This window comes from Eucyclogobius newberryi, unplaced genomic scaffold (genome assembly GCF_026437365.1).
Source record: "Eucyclogobius newberryi isolate DKJ021-1_F unplaced genomic scaffold, fEucNew1.0.hap1 SCAF_7, whole genome shotgun sequence".
Lineage (NCBI taxonomy): Eukaryota > Metazoa > Chordata > Actinopteri > Gobiiformes > Gobiidae > Eucyclogobius > Eucyclogobius newberryi.
The window spans coordinates 37,991,784-38,005,194 of record NW_027316389.1 but is presented as its reverse complement, the minus strand read 5'-3'; the positions used below and the strand labels follow the sequence as shown (position 1 = coordinate 38,005,194).

Sequence of the window (13,411 nt, the reverse complement as noted above, 5' to 3'; positions counted from 1 at the left end):
AAATCCTATCTAAAAGCCTGTAACCAAGATATTAAGCATTTACCATTATAACTTATTTAAAGATTTACTTGATTTCCAAACTATGTACTTAGGCCTCAAAACTCCAGCCATGGAGACAGTCTATAGCCATCTGGCAATCAGAATCAGAATGGGTTTCTTGCCATCGTCAGTGAACACAATTCACAAACATTGGTGATTCGGTGCAACATACAATGAACAATCAATCAATAATTTCAATTTACTATAGAATAAAAATCAAAATAGGCTTACTATGTTCACAAAATTTACAATTAAATGTACATATGTAGTGCAGAAAGTGAACAGTGCAGTGGGTGATTGATTAACCTGTTGACCTTTTTGTATCAAAAAGTATATTCGGAACAACTTATCCAAATATGTGCCAATTGTGCCAAATGGTTTTACTACAATTTTAGCTCCTCTATGATCATAAAACATACATTTTGATGTTTTGTAGACCACTAATACCTATTATGACTGCTAAAAACAATGTATGTGAAAATGTGTAAATATGAGTTTACCCATGAATTTCCCATATATTTTTTTTTAGTATAATAATACATATATCTAACAAAATGTGCGTCCAAAAGGCTAACAAAATCAGAACACGTGATGCGTAGAGTCTTGTCGCCTCATGCCGAAAAAACTGGCTCTTGAGTGCTTTTGCGCATAAGCATAGAGAAGATTCTGTGTGAGGAAGCCCTAAATCCCACCCACCGTTCGAAAGCTTGGCGCATTGGCTAAAATAATATGTCAATTAAAATGTTCTACGTCATCTGTACACAACGCTATGTGCATGTTAACAAGATAAACGCGTGCGTCAGAAGCTGCGCATTTTTTGGTGGATGGTCTCATTCTGTAGCTAACAGTCTGAAGAAAAGATCGATGCCACCAAACATCTTATAACTCAAACAGATCATTTGTTATGGACGGAGAAATGCACCGGACGAGCGTTCGTCGTAAATATTTTCACAGAAGAAAACTTGTTTACTTGACAATATCTCGAAATCGGATAACTTCAGGAACTTCTGTGGATTATTACGGACAGAACAAGTCCATTTACTGAAGGATTGAACGCAGATGAGGCCGTCATAATTCGCAAAACAGGTAAGACATTTTGATGAAAAGTTGAGACTTTATGACAAACTATTGGTAATTGCTTCTTGGGGCGTATTATTCAATGTAAATCAATGACATATTCGTTTTGTTGAGAAAATAATCTTTAAAATGATGTATAACTCGCTGGTATTGACAAGGAAAATAAAAGTGATGACGTAATAGAATTTTTAAAGTATGGTTTTCGCGCGGGCGAGTGAGCGTCAACAGCTTAAGTTATAGTTAAAGTGACAGTGTTTGAGAAGTGTTCATGAGTCCAACGGCAGAGGGAAAGTAATTGTTCTTGTGGCGGGAGGTTCTGGTCCGGATGGACCGTAGCCTCCTGCCTGAGGGAGTGGCCTCCAGCCTGAGGGGAATGGCCTCCAGCCTGAGGGGAGTGGCCTCCAGCCTGAGGAGAGTGGCTCAAATAGTCCATATCCAGCGTGAGAAGGGTCGGCTGTGATCTGACCTGCTCGTCCCAGAGTCCTGGAGACGTACAGGTCCTGCAGAGATGGAAGTCTGCAGCCGATCACTTTCTCAGAAGAGCGCACAATGCGCTGCAGTCTCTGTTTGTCCCTGGCTGTGGCTCCATTGTACCACACGGTGATGGAGGAGGTGAGGATGGACTCAATGATGGCCGTGTAGAACTGCACTATCATCTCGCTTGGCTTTCCTCAGCTGCCGCAGGAAGTACATCCTCTGTTGGGCCTTCCCGGTGAGGGAGCTGATGGTGGGCTCCTACTTGAGGTCCCGGGTGATGGTGATACCGAGAAAGCGGAGGGAGTCAACGGTGGTGATAGTGAAGTCTGTGATAGTGAGGGGGGGCTGGGGGGCTGTGACTTTCCTGAAGTCCACGATCATCCCCACTGTCTTCTGGGCGTTGAACTCCAGGTTGTTACCGCTGCACCAGGACACCAGCCGGTCCACCTCCCTCCTGTAGACAGACTCATCCCCGTCCAAGATGAGCCCAATGAGGGTGATGTAGTCCACAAAATTGATCAGTTTTACATTGGCTGGAGGTGCAGCAGTTTGTGTACAAGGAGAAGAGCAGAGGAGAAAGTACACGGCCCTGTGGACCTCCTGGGCTGATAGTCCGAGTGTCTGAGACATTCTTCCCCAGCCGCACGCACTGCCTCCGATCCATCAGGAAGTCAGTGCTCCACCTGCAGGTGGAGTCAGGCACGTTGAGCTGGGAGAGCTTGTCCTGGAGCAGAGCAGGAGGATGGTGTTGAATGCAGAGCTGAAGTCCACAAACAGGATCCTGGCATAGGTTCCTGGGGAGTCCAGGTGCTGCAAGATGAAGTGGAGTGCCAGGTTGATGGTGTCGTCCACAGACCTGTTGGCTCTATAGGCGAATTGTAGGGGGTCCAGCAGGGAGGTGGTGAGGGACTTGAGGTGGAGAAGGACCAGGCGATCAAATTACTTCATGAGTACAAACTCATACTCTGACTTAGCTGAAAATAAGAGTCTCACCTGGTGGTCACCAAAGTCTGTCAAATTTGTCAATTTTTACAGGCATTATGGACGATTTTTCGGCGATTTGAGAACTCAGGCGGAAGTGCGCATGCGCACTCCCCCCGTGCGGACTGATACAACACCAAGCCAGATGGCCTTATTTAGAACTTTCTTCCACATCATCATCAGATGACTATTTGCATGATTCTCATTTACATATTAATTGTCTTTACATTCACAAGTTACATGTCACCACCAGACTCGTCATGACGATTAGCTGTTTGTATCAGAATGACTTCTCTTACCGCTCTGGATTTTTACACACAACACGTTTTGTCCTGGACATGAGTGAGTTTGACCCCTTTGAATTCGACATCCTCGGGGTTCTCAGTAGCCTGTAGTCTGAAAAGGGGAGAGCGGGAGGATCTCCCGGGAGGAGCCACCGGGAGAGCGGGAGGAGCCACGCTCGCAAAAGCTGCAAATCAAAAACACTTTTTTCGGACGAATGCATCGCATTTGAGAGAAATTGCGTTGCCTTTAGTGAAGCGATACCGCTTATTCTGAGCCCTGCACGTGTCATGTTCTGTTCAGTGTTTTGTAGGTCAGCTTTCCCTTGGCTCACATCAACAACACAATAAGGAGTGTTAACATGCAGGGTTACGCTATGGCACTACCCGTTTCCTTTTCTGTACCCTTCTCTGAGCACGCATGTTTGAGGCTTTTGGCACCATCAGTGCCTCGCTCTGCCCCATGTAAATATCTATAGACCAGCATTAGTGTGGACTTCAGCGTGTAACAGACAGAATTGGGGGTAACGTGTTAACTGGCAACACGTTACGAGTACTCCAAATACTTTTTTAGAGTAACGAGGAATGTAACACGTTAGTTTTTGTGCACCCATGTAATCTAGTACTCCTAAAGTTACTTTTTCAAATCATCTAGAGAGAGTTTTAAGTTTAAAGCTCTGGGGGGGAAGGTTGGAGTTACACGTATTGGTTCAAAGAAGAGGTCATACTTGTAGAACTGTTTCTGCTGAGCACTCATGTCCACGCGCAGGATCTGCTCCACTTTGGCCGGCAGAGACTTCTCAACGTCCTTCTTCACGCGGCGCAGGAGGAAAGGCTCCAGGACTTTGTGCAGGCTCTGGTAGCCATTGTCTCGTCCTTGTCCGTGTTCATCCTCAAAGTCCTCCCAAGAGTCAAACCTGCAGAGACAAAGACTATGTCAACAAACATCTGGATACATCTGGAGATTTTCTTACTCTTTTAACAGTCATGAAGAAGCTGTAATGCAAACTGTGGGGAGGCTCATGGCTGGAGTAATAAAGGCTGAGCAACTGAATCAAAACTGCAATTTCGACTGTGGCAAAAAGACAAGAGATGGCCAAACATCCAGCCTTTTCATTGGAGATGCATATTGACATTTTAGACTGATACCCATGTTATAAAAATGATACCCATGTTATAAAAACAGCTTGTGCCAATAATCTACAGTATAGTGGTTATTTTAGACTTGTGCATATTTTTAAAGGTGGCTTATCCAACCATTTTGAACACTTTAAACCAGTGGTCCCCAAACTTTTTGACTCGAGGGCCACATTGGGTTCTAAAATTTGGCCGAGGGGCCGGGCCAGGGAAATATGGTGTGTTTGTGTGAACTAATGAATTACTATAAATTACACGCAAGATTTGACCTGTAACTTGTAACAAAGCAACAAATGCAAGGCTCAATGTACAAATTGTTTTCCAAATGCAATAAATAATGATTCATTATCTACAGTCTTCTATTGTCCACAAGAGTCTTCTTCAGTGTGTCAAACACTCGCGCTTCCTGCTTGATTGGCCCCGGTGGCCGTTTGTGGTGAATTTTATTTTCTGCGCGCCATAGATTTTTGTGCGCGCACTAAGTGCGAGCAGTGCACTATGAGCAGTGCACTATGTGCGAGCAGTGCGAAGCTGCGCAGCTGCAGCTTAGAGGGAACAGTGACCATATCTTGGGGAAATGTGGGCATTACAGGCGAAAGGTAAAATGAACGGCCAGCCACAGTATCGTGAGTTTGATTCCAGACTCCGACTCTGCATGTCCTCCTTTCTCTCTCATTATTCCCCTTCTTTTTTTTCTCATTCCATCTACTGTCTAATAAAGCCTAAAGCAAAAAAAAGTAAAAAAAAAAAATAAAATAAATAATAATAATAATAATAATAATTAATATAACTTGGACAAGCTTGGCGGGCCGGATTGAAAGGCCCAACGGGCCGGATGTGGCCCGCGGGCCGTAGTTTGGGGACCACTGCTTTAAACACTTAATTTGGAAACACATGGACAAAGTTTGATGATACTAAATAATGGGCCCTATGCCGTCGATTCTATTAATATTTCGAGAGTTGGATTAACGGCGTGTCTCGGCTTAATGTTCTTTTCTACTTTCTGTTACCTCCTCAGTCGAGGTACTTTCTTAGTACCCTTTTCCCCCTTGGGCCAAGTCGAGCCAAGCAGGGACTGAACGTGACATCCACAGACCATCAGACGCAGCAGGAGACAGAACATGGATGTGTCCTCTAAACATACTACACTGTGTGCTTTGAATGCACAGAAAGCTGACAATAAAGTGCACAGAAAATTATTTTATTGTGGTTATAATCTGCAGCTTCACTCACTCTCCAGTGTGGATCTTCTTTTGCTTAATGTTTCTTTATGAAATGAACACTTCAAACTGGATTAATAGCGATGTTTTGTAGACTGTGTCAATGAATTGCAGAAGAAAATATGAGAAAGACATGGATGAAAGAGAAAGACTATTCCCAGAGTTTGAATTCTACCTCTGTGTGTGTCTACTTCCATCTGCTTCTTACTTGCTTTAGTGACTATAGCAGTGTCTTATGGTTTCGATATCAAAGTGTGTAGTAGTTATCACTAGGGCTGCACTATTTTAGAAAAAGCTGCAATATGGGGGTCAAGTAAAGTTCGATATTGATATTATTGCAACAATTTTCTCTCACCTAAATTAGGATTTATATATATACCATTCGGTCTGTCTGTCTCTGGAAGTCCACAAGGACCTTGGCTCGGTCGTTCTCCACCACCTTTGGAGGTGTTTCCCACTTTGTCCTTGGGGTCTCCAGCCCGTACTCTGCACAGATGTTTCTTACACTATGCCAGCTCCTGGTGATGGAGCTCCATGTATGTTGTCCCTGCAGCATCTTGCACCTGCAGTAACGTGCGGGACTGTCTCAGGGCCCCCTTTGCACAGCCTACACCTTGGGTCTTGTCTCGTGTGGTAGATCTGGGCCTCTATTAATCTGGTGTTCAAAAACTATGAACAGAACCGGTGACAAAGGGCAGGCCTGAGGAGTCCCACATGCACTGGGAACAGGTCTGACTTACTGCCGGCAATGAACACAGCTCCTGCTCCGGTCATACAGGGACCGGACAGCCCTGAGCAAAGGAGCCCGGAACACACCCCAAAGGACACCTCAAGGGAGACGGTCGAAAGCCTTCTCCAGATCCACAAAGCACATGTGGACAAGTTGGGCAAACACTCTCGAGCACCCGATGGAGAGTCTAGAGCTGGTCCAGTGTTCCACGACCGGGACGAAAACCAATCTGCTCCTCCTGAATCTGAGGTTCAACTATCGGTCGGATTCTCCTCTCCAGTACCCTGGAATAGACCTTACGGGGGAGGCTGAGGAGTGTGATCCCTATGTAGTTAGAACACACGCTCCGGTCCCCCTTCTTGAACAGAGGGACCACCACCCCGGTCTGCCAGTCCAGAGGCAATGTCCCCGACCGCCATGCGATGTTGCAGAGACGTGTCCTACAACATCAGAGACTTTAGGTACTCAGGGCGTATCTCATCCACCCCCACAGCCATGCCACCAAGGAGTTGATGGACAAGTCAGTCTTCGAGTCCCCAGTCTCTGCTTTCTCTTCGAAAGACGTGACAGTGGGATTAAGGAGGTCCTCAAAGTATTCCTTCCACCGTCCTATGACATCCCCAGTCGAGGTCAGCAGGCCTCCACCCGCACCATAAACGGTGTTGTTGTTGTTGTTTTTTGGTTCAGGTTATTTTGACTACAGCCCAAACCACAATGCTGTGAGAGAATTTGTCTGGCTGGCAAGGTTAATTTATTTCCATTTGCAATTCAAATGTTAAAGCGCCTAGCTATGTCTGTGTTTTTATGTTGATTTTGGTTGATTTCTAAAACTAGTTGTATATACTTGACATTCAAAGTACAATTGGTCTCCTGGTTCTTTGTCAGCCTCTTGTCTCCCTCCTACACAGAAGAGTGAACTAAATGTGCATTACTTGTGTGGCATGAGGAAGTGCAGCAGCGACCACAGCTCTTTGAGGGAGTTCTGCAGAGGTGTGCCCGTGATCAACAGTCGGTGGTTGGACCTGAACTCCATCAGGCTCTTGTACAGCAGCGAGTCATCGTTCTTCAGCCGGTGAGCCTCATCCACAGCGAGGAACGCCCAGTTGATATTCCCCAGCACACCCTGAGGACACAGCCCAGCGTTTGGGTCATTAATATGCAGAGTTTGACATGTGAAAGAATATAACCAGAGCCCGAGTAGTTAGCCATGTGGGTCAGGACACAACACAGGACAAGTCAAGCCACATTTGGACCGGCCCAGACCTCCGGACCGGTTCACTTTAGAGTATCTCCATGTTCAGGTCCAGAGGCAGAGCTCTGCTACGTGAGCAAGCTACATCACCCAAACTAAGACTAAGACATACCTAAATTATACTTTAATATAAAGCTTGAGTTAACAGGAAACCACTTCCTCTTCGGCTTTTTCTTAATTTCTTTGACTTCTCTGCAAAGCCTCTACGCCGTGTTTGAACCTGTCTTTATGTCATGCTTTGGCTTTGGATCACGTTAGATGCATTATGACCTGGAAATATCATATTTTGGGTCTTGACAAAGCGATTTCCGTGAGTCGATAAACAGGAAACAGCTGATGCTTTGCTAGCTTTGTTTTGCTGAGCTCAGCTCAACATATAAGTTTGCATCAGTGGAAATACGGCACTTTGTTTCAAGATCAAGTCAGCGTTTGTTGCGAAATAATTCCTTTGTTTCAATTTGCTTTTTCTGTCCTGTTTTGACATCTGTGTTTTGAGTCTGTGTTCTCTCTAATCCAATCACCTTGCACTAAAGCTTTCTCGGAGCCAAAAGCTAACCAGATCACTGTGGAAGCTAGACTTTCTCCTTTGGATGGCTTAAATGGACCCGTTAAGACATTGCAGACACTTTCAGACCATCCCAATTCGCTCCAAAGTGTTGTGTCTACATTGCTATGTTAGGGACAATCTTATAATGCACATACCTTGTCTTTCAGAAGGATTTCATAAGTAGTTAACAGTGCATTGAAGCGAATCCTCTTTGTTTGGTGGTTCACCCACTCATAGTCCCGGATCTGTATAAAAAGATCAGAATCCGAAAAGGTTTATTGCCATTGCTAATTAACAGAATTCACAAACACAGGAACTTGCTTTGGTGATTCAGTGCAACATAAAACAATGATAAAATGATAAAAACAACCTATATAAGTTAAAAATAAATAAATCAATCTGCTATAGGATGAAAATAACTATGTACACAAAATGTACAGTTGAATTTACATATGTAGTGCAAAAAGTGAACAGTGCAGTGAGTGATTAAATGATGGTTAAAGTGACGGTGTTTAAGAAGTGTTCCTGAGTCTAAATACAGAGAGAAAGAAACTGTTCTTGTGGCGGGAAGTTCTGATCTGAATGGGCCGTAGCCTCCTGCCTGAGGGGAGTGGCCTCCTGCCTGAGGGGAGTGGCTCAAATAGTCCGTATCCAAGATAATCTAATTTTAAATCGTACACAACAGAAGAGTGGTACTTGTTTATGGCGCTAAACTTACAGTTTTCCTGCTCATGACATCCCCCAGGTAGACCACCACGTTCATGTTGGGGGCCCACGTTTGGAACTCCCTCTGCCAAGACGTGAGGGTGGACAAGGGGACTACGACCAGGAAAGGCCCGTATAGCTGGTGCTGGTGGAACAGGTAGGACAGGAACGAGATGGTCTGGATGGTCTTTCCCAGACCCATCTCATCAGCCAGGATCACACTGTTACACCTGCAAAAACCACATCCAATATCATACCAAGCTGCCCATTCGCTCTGATGAGGGAGGGCTTTGCATGAAGGCTACATGTTAATTAAGTGCACTTTTCTATTTGTACCTATATTGAACTACTCGGCTCTACTTGGGGCAACTCAACCCTGTGGAGCATTTCTATTCTGTGTGACCTCCTCAGACCAGGTACTTTATCAATACCCTCTTCCCCCTTGGGCCAAAGCGAGCCAAGCAGGGACTAAACATAATGTCTAAACACTATGAGATGCTGATTGGGTAAAACAAATCTAGGGCACCACTCGTGTGCACACAGAGCACACCAATACTGACCACAGTAATACTGCGCATTTCAACACCTGCAGACAATGAATGTTTTCATACTGATGCTCATTGGCACCACCCATCCCCATGCTTCACATCAGGGATGGTGTTCTTGGGTTGGTCCTCATCCTCCAAACACGGCGAGTATAGTCTATAGCAAAATATTCTATATTGGTCTCATCTGACCACATGACTTTTTTTCATGACTCCTCTGGATCATCCTGATGGTCATTGGCAAACTTCAGATGGGCCTGGACATGTGTGGACTTAGAGAGGGGAACCTTCTGTGCAATGCATGATTTTAAACCTTGACGGCTTAGTGTGTTACCATAGTAACCTTTGAAACTGTGGTCCCAGCTCTCTTCAGGTCATTGACCAGTTCCTCCTGTAGTTCTGGGCTGATTCCTCACCTTTTAGCCTTTCCAGCCTTGTGGAGGTCTACAATCTGGTCTCTGGGGTCTTTTGACATTTGGTCTTGCCCATGGCAGTGGGTGGAGTCTGTCTGATTGTGGGTAGACAGGGGTCTTTATGCAGCTAACGAGCTCAAACATGTGCTACTCATTTAGATGAATAAGTGGAGCAGGTGGGGGGGCACTGCTTGCAGCAGTCCACACAAACAGCGATATGAATGTCTGCTCGTTCCTCTCGTTGCTCTAATGAGCAGGAAAGTTGGTATAACAAAACTCTTGGTTCAGTCTGAGAGGTGCATCTTTCTTAACAGACATTACATCTCGCGCTGAGATATCCTGATGACTGAGTCCGTCTCCCTGTCGCTGCCCGTCTGCGTGTCTATCTCTCTCTGTGTGAAGGCTGTTTTATAGTCCTCCGTCAAACTACAACAAACAATAAACCCTTTAGCTCTTCACCCCTAACCCTGAATGAAGTTTCAACGAGCGCGCAGTAATGATCACAAGATGAGACAGAGAGGAAGGGCGTGAGTGGTGCAATAACATGTGGTCTGATTTCTCTAAATCCAAGACCCACAGCGAGGGAGTGAGCGCCTTTCACAGACACTAACGTGCATTTTCATGTAAGGTGAGCAATACCAAACCACAGCTACTTTCACAGCAGAGATGGAAAAGACAGTTTCTTCAGCATGCGTTTAAAGCCTCTTATTTTAACACAGATCATCCAAGATTACACCATGTTCATTAAGCACTATTTAATGTCATATTATATATTTTTTTAATGGGGCATCGATTGAGGATGTTATTTTGAGCTTTATTACTCCACTTGTAGTCTCCGCTCTTCTCCTTTCACGTACAGTGCGTCACAGAGCACAGGGCAAGGACAACGTGCTGCAACGGCACAGAAGCCATAGAGTGGTCGTAAGGGAAACAAAAATATGACTTAATATAAGATAAGATAAGATAAGATATTCCTTTATTGTCCCACATGGGGAAATTTCATTGGTGCAACGCAGGTAGATCCAGAGGTAGATACAGATATATAACAGACACACCAATGCTTAGTTTGGATTTGATGGTTAGCATCAAGTGACTGGGCAGAGCAAAATGTAGTTTCTATGAATGTCTACGAGCTGCTTCTATAGCCAGCAGATAGGGCTGATTCACAGGAGTGTGGCAGGCAATATGTGCCTATGGACCCTCGAAAAACCCACACAAACACATGCAGATTGATATTTCCAGGAGCAGACACAAGCTGTACCTGCACCAGGAGTGAGCAAGCCAGTTAACCCCAGCCAGCTGGTAGTCTCTCAGCTCCAAGTTCTCATCTCCAATATATGAAGGCTGTTTCTTCAGAGCCATAAACCTTGGCCTTTGCTTCAGGACCTAAAAACATAAAAAAAAATAAGAGCTCGTATTTAAAAACTATGTTTTGACCTTTTCTCATTCAAAGCGCCACATTTACATTCACACACATTGTGTGTGGAGCCAGTTAAATTGTTTGTACCGCTGGAACTTTTCCACATTTTGTCACGTCACAACCACAAACTTAAATAAATTGCATTGGAATTTTTTGTGAAAGAGATACACATTTGTGAAGTGAAAGGGAAATTATACATGAAAGCAAGTGTGTGAAGAGCAGCGTGCAAATGTATTCAGTCAAGACTTGACTTTCTCTGCAATTACAGTTGCAAGTCTCTTATCGATGGTCGTGATTATTCAGGTCACAAAGTCGTTGTGAGAACCAAAAAACAAAATCGGGACCATTTTAGAAGGTAAATTAAGTCTTCTATCCGTCCAAAAAATTGACTTAAATGTACATAAATTTGTACTTTTGATATTGTAACATCCCTAGTGGCATATCACGACGGAGTGAATATTGCACATGTGTGCCTTAGGCTGGAGCCCACTGCACCATTATTTTAGTCTTATAAAGGTGGATACACTGCAGGGCGAGGGGGATTTAAGAGTTAAGACAGAACACACGATCAGTTGTGGCTACGACCAACGTTTGTCTGAGCAAATATCAGGCTCTAGGCTCCATGTGATTTGCCAGTTAGATGAGGTTAGTATGACATGATTGCAATTCCTTTGTGTTTGTAAAAGTTATTAAAATACAAAAAATAAGGAGATAAGGTCCCTTTCATAATGGAGCTCCTCTGCTGCACTTTGAGGAGCGTTTGGGTTTACATTTTGACAGAGATTGCTCGTAGAGACAGCGACAGAACACAATGAAATGCTTAAATGCACAATCAATGAATTAAGGATGTAATTATTAATTCAAAGTGCACAATAAATTAAATGTGCAATTAATTGTAATTAAAAGTGCAGTGAAGACAAAAGGATGTGATGAGGGCAAAGCACCTTGCAGTCTTTGGAGGGCAGGGTCTTGCTGGAGTTGCGGCTGGTGAAGCTGTCGATGCAGGGCTGGAACTTCTTCTTGAGCACCGCGCCGTCCTCCCAGCTGCACTCAGAGTACGGCAAACCCATCCACTTACACAGGTACTCAGGCTCATCCGAAGAGCCCGTTTTATGGCTGTGAGCTGGCCAAACAACAAAAGATTCATTGTAACATTTCGTTTGAATGGTCACAGTTAGCAAATTTTGCTGTACCTATTTATTTAGGTACAGCAAAATGTCATCTACAGCAAACAAAACATCAGCCACAAAAGAACTAGCTTAGCTGAAGGTTCATTGGATGCTTTGGATTCTAAGAAAAAGTCTGTATTGATATTAGGGCTGGGCGATATGGACAACAACGTTTATCTGTGATCATTTTTATCACAAAAATATTATTATACCTCAATATCTTTTTGTGAGTGCTTTCTTCCAAGCCTTTGGGCTGCTGATTAGAAAGTTAAAATGTAACTATAATTAATATATAATATAAGTTTTGATAATGCTATAAATAGTAAACTTATAACCTCACTGTCTTTAGATAGGTAAACTAATTCTTCAAATCGATCACATTTGTGACTTTTCTGTTAAGCTGGGGCAAACTGTAGTGCTTGGCACTTAAACAGAAGCACATCAGTATAACATGGCCATGTGTTAGTACTACGTCTACGTACTGCAGACTAATGAAAAACTTAAGCCCACGTATCTCAGTCTTCTGTGCGGACACAGTGTGTTAGTTTAATTAGTTTAGAACAGTTCTGGGCACATTTAGCACTAAAGCTGTGTAACAAAAGCTGTGGGAACACTTTTTCCTAAAAACTCAAAACATGAGCTAAATAAAGTATAACTAAATCCTGCATAAATCCAAGATATTCCTTTTAGTCACGGTGTACAGTGAACGACTTTAGTCCAGAGGACTGAACAGAAGAGAGGAGCTGTGACACAGGTCTATGAGGGGTGAAGGAGAGAAGCAGCCTGGCTCTATCGCCTCGTGTGGCCAATTACGATACACAAGGTCACCTAATCCCACATCAGCTGTTTGGAGAGATTGGTGAATATCCAAGAAAGGAGATGGCTTAGGCTGTAAAATGCATGAGCAGTATGCATCGTACCATTGTACAGAAAAGAGTATCAAGCTCCATTGGTACACGGTGCTGGCCCTGATTTGAGAACTGATAAAAGTGGACAAAAATCTGGAACATTCTTCCTGAAGATGTGAGACAGGTTCCACTCTGACAATGTTCAAATTTAAGATAAAAACAGTTTTGTTTAGCTGTACATATGACTGAAAGGATTTTTTCTTTGCACTCTTCTCTTTATGTCTTAAACTGGTTTGTGATTTCTGTAATTTCTTTGTGATTTGAATGCATTTTTTTCTGTTGTATGAAGCACTTTGAATTCCCTTGTGTATGAAATGTGATCTACAAATAAACTTGCCTTTCCTAGCCAAAGGCAGCAGTACGCAAAGGTGGCTCTCAGACAGCGGGACATCATGGGGCATGTTCAAACAGGGCAGGGGCGGCTTTGGCCTGGGGGAGAAGGCACCAGCCTGGGGAGCAACTTTGGGAGTGCCACCATGTGATGGAGGAGGTTTGAATGTAGGAGGTGGT

The 13,411-nt window shown here is 44.0% G+C and overlaps 1 protein-coding gene across 2 annotated transcripts in view; it reads right to left on the bottom strand.

Annotated features, from left to right (window-relative positions):
- chd2 (chromodomain helicase DNA binding protein 2) overlaps positions 1 to 13,411 on the bottom strand; it is a 67,865-nt gene that overhangs the window by 28,210 nt on the left and 26,244 nt on the right. For both annotated transcript variants that reach the window (XM_072435800.1, XM_072435802.1), the window contains 6 exons: positions 11,769 to 11,947; positions 10,666 to 10,790; positions 8,460 to 8,676; positions 7,897 to 7,986; positions 6,875 to 7,065; positions 3,584 to 3,772 (listed from right to left, as the gene is read on the bottom strand). In XM_072435800.1, the coding sequence (XP_072291901.1) occupies positions 3,584 to 3,772; positions 6,875 to 7,065; positions 7,897 to 7,986; positions 8,460 to 8,676; positions 10,666 to 10,790; positions 11,769 to 11,947 (991 nt within the window). The remainder of the gene's footprint in view (positions 1 to 3,583; positions 3,773 to 6,874; positions 7,066 to 7,896; positions 7,987 to 8,459; positions 8,677 to 10,665; positions 10,791 to 11,768; positions 11,948 to 13,411) is intronic.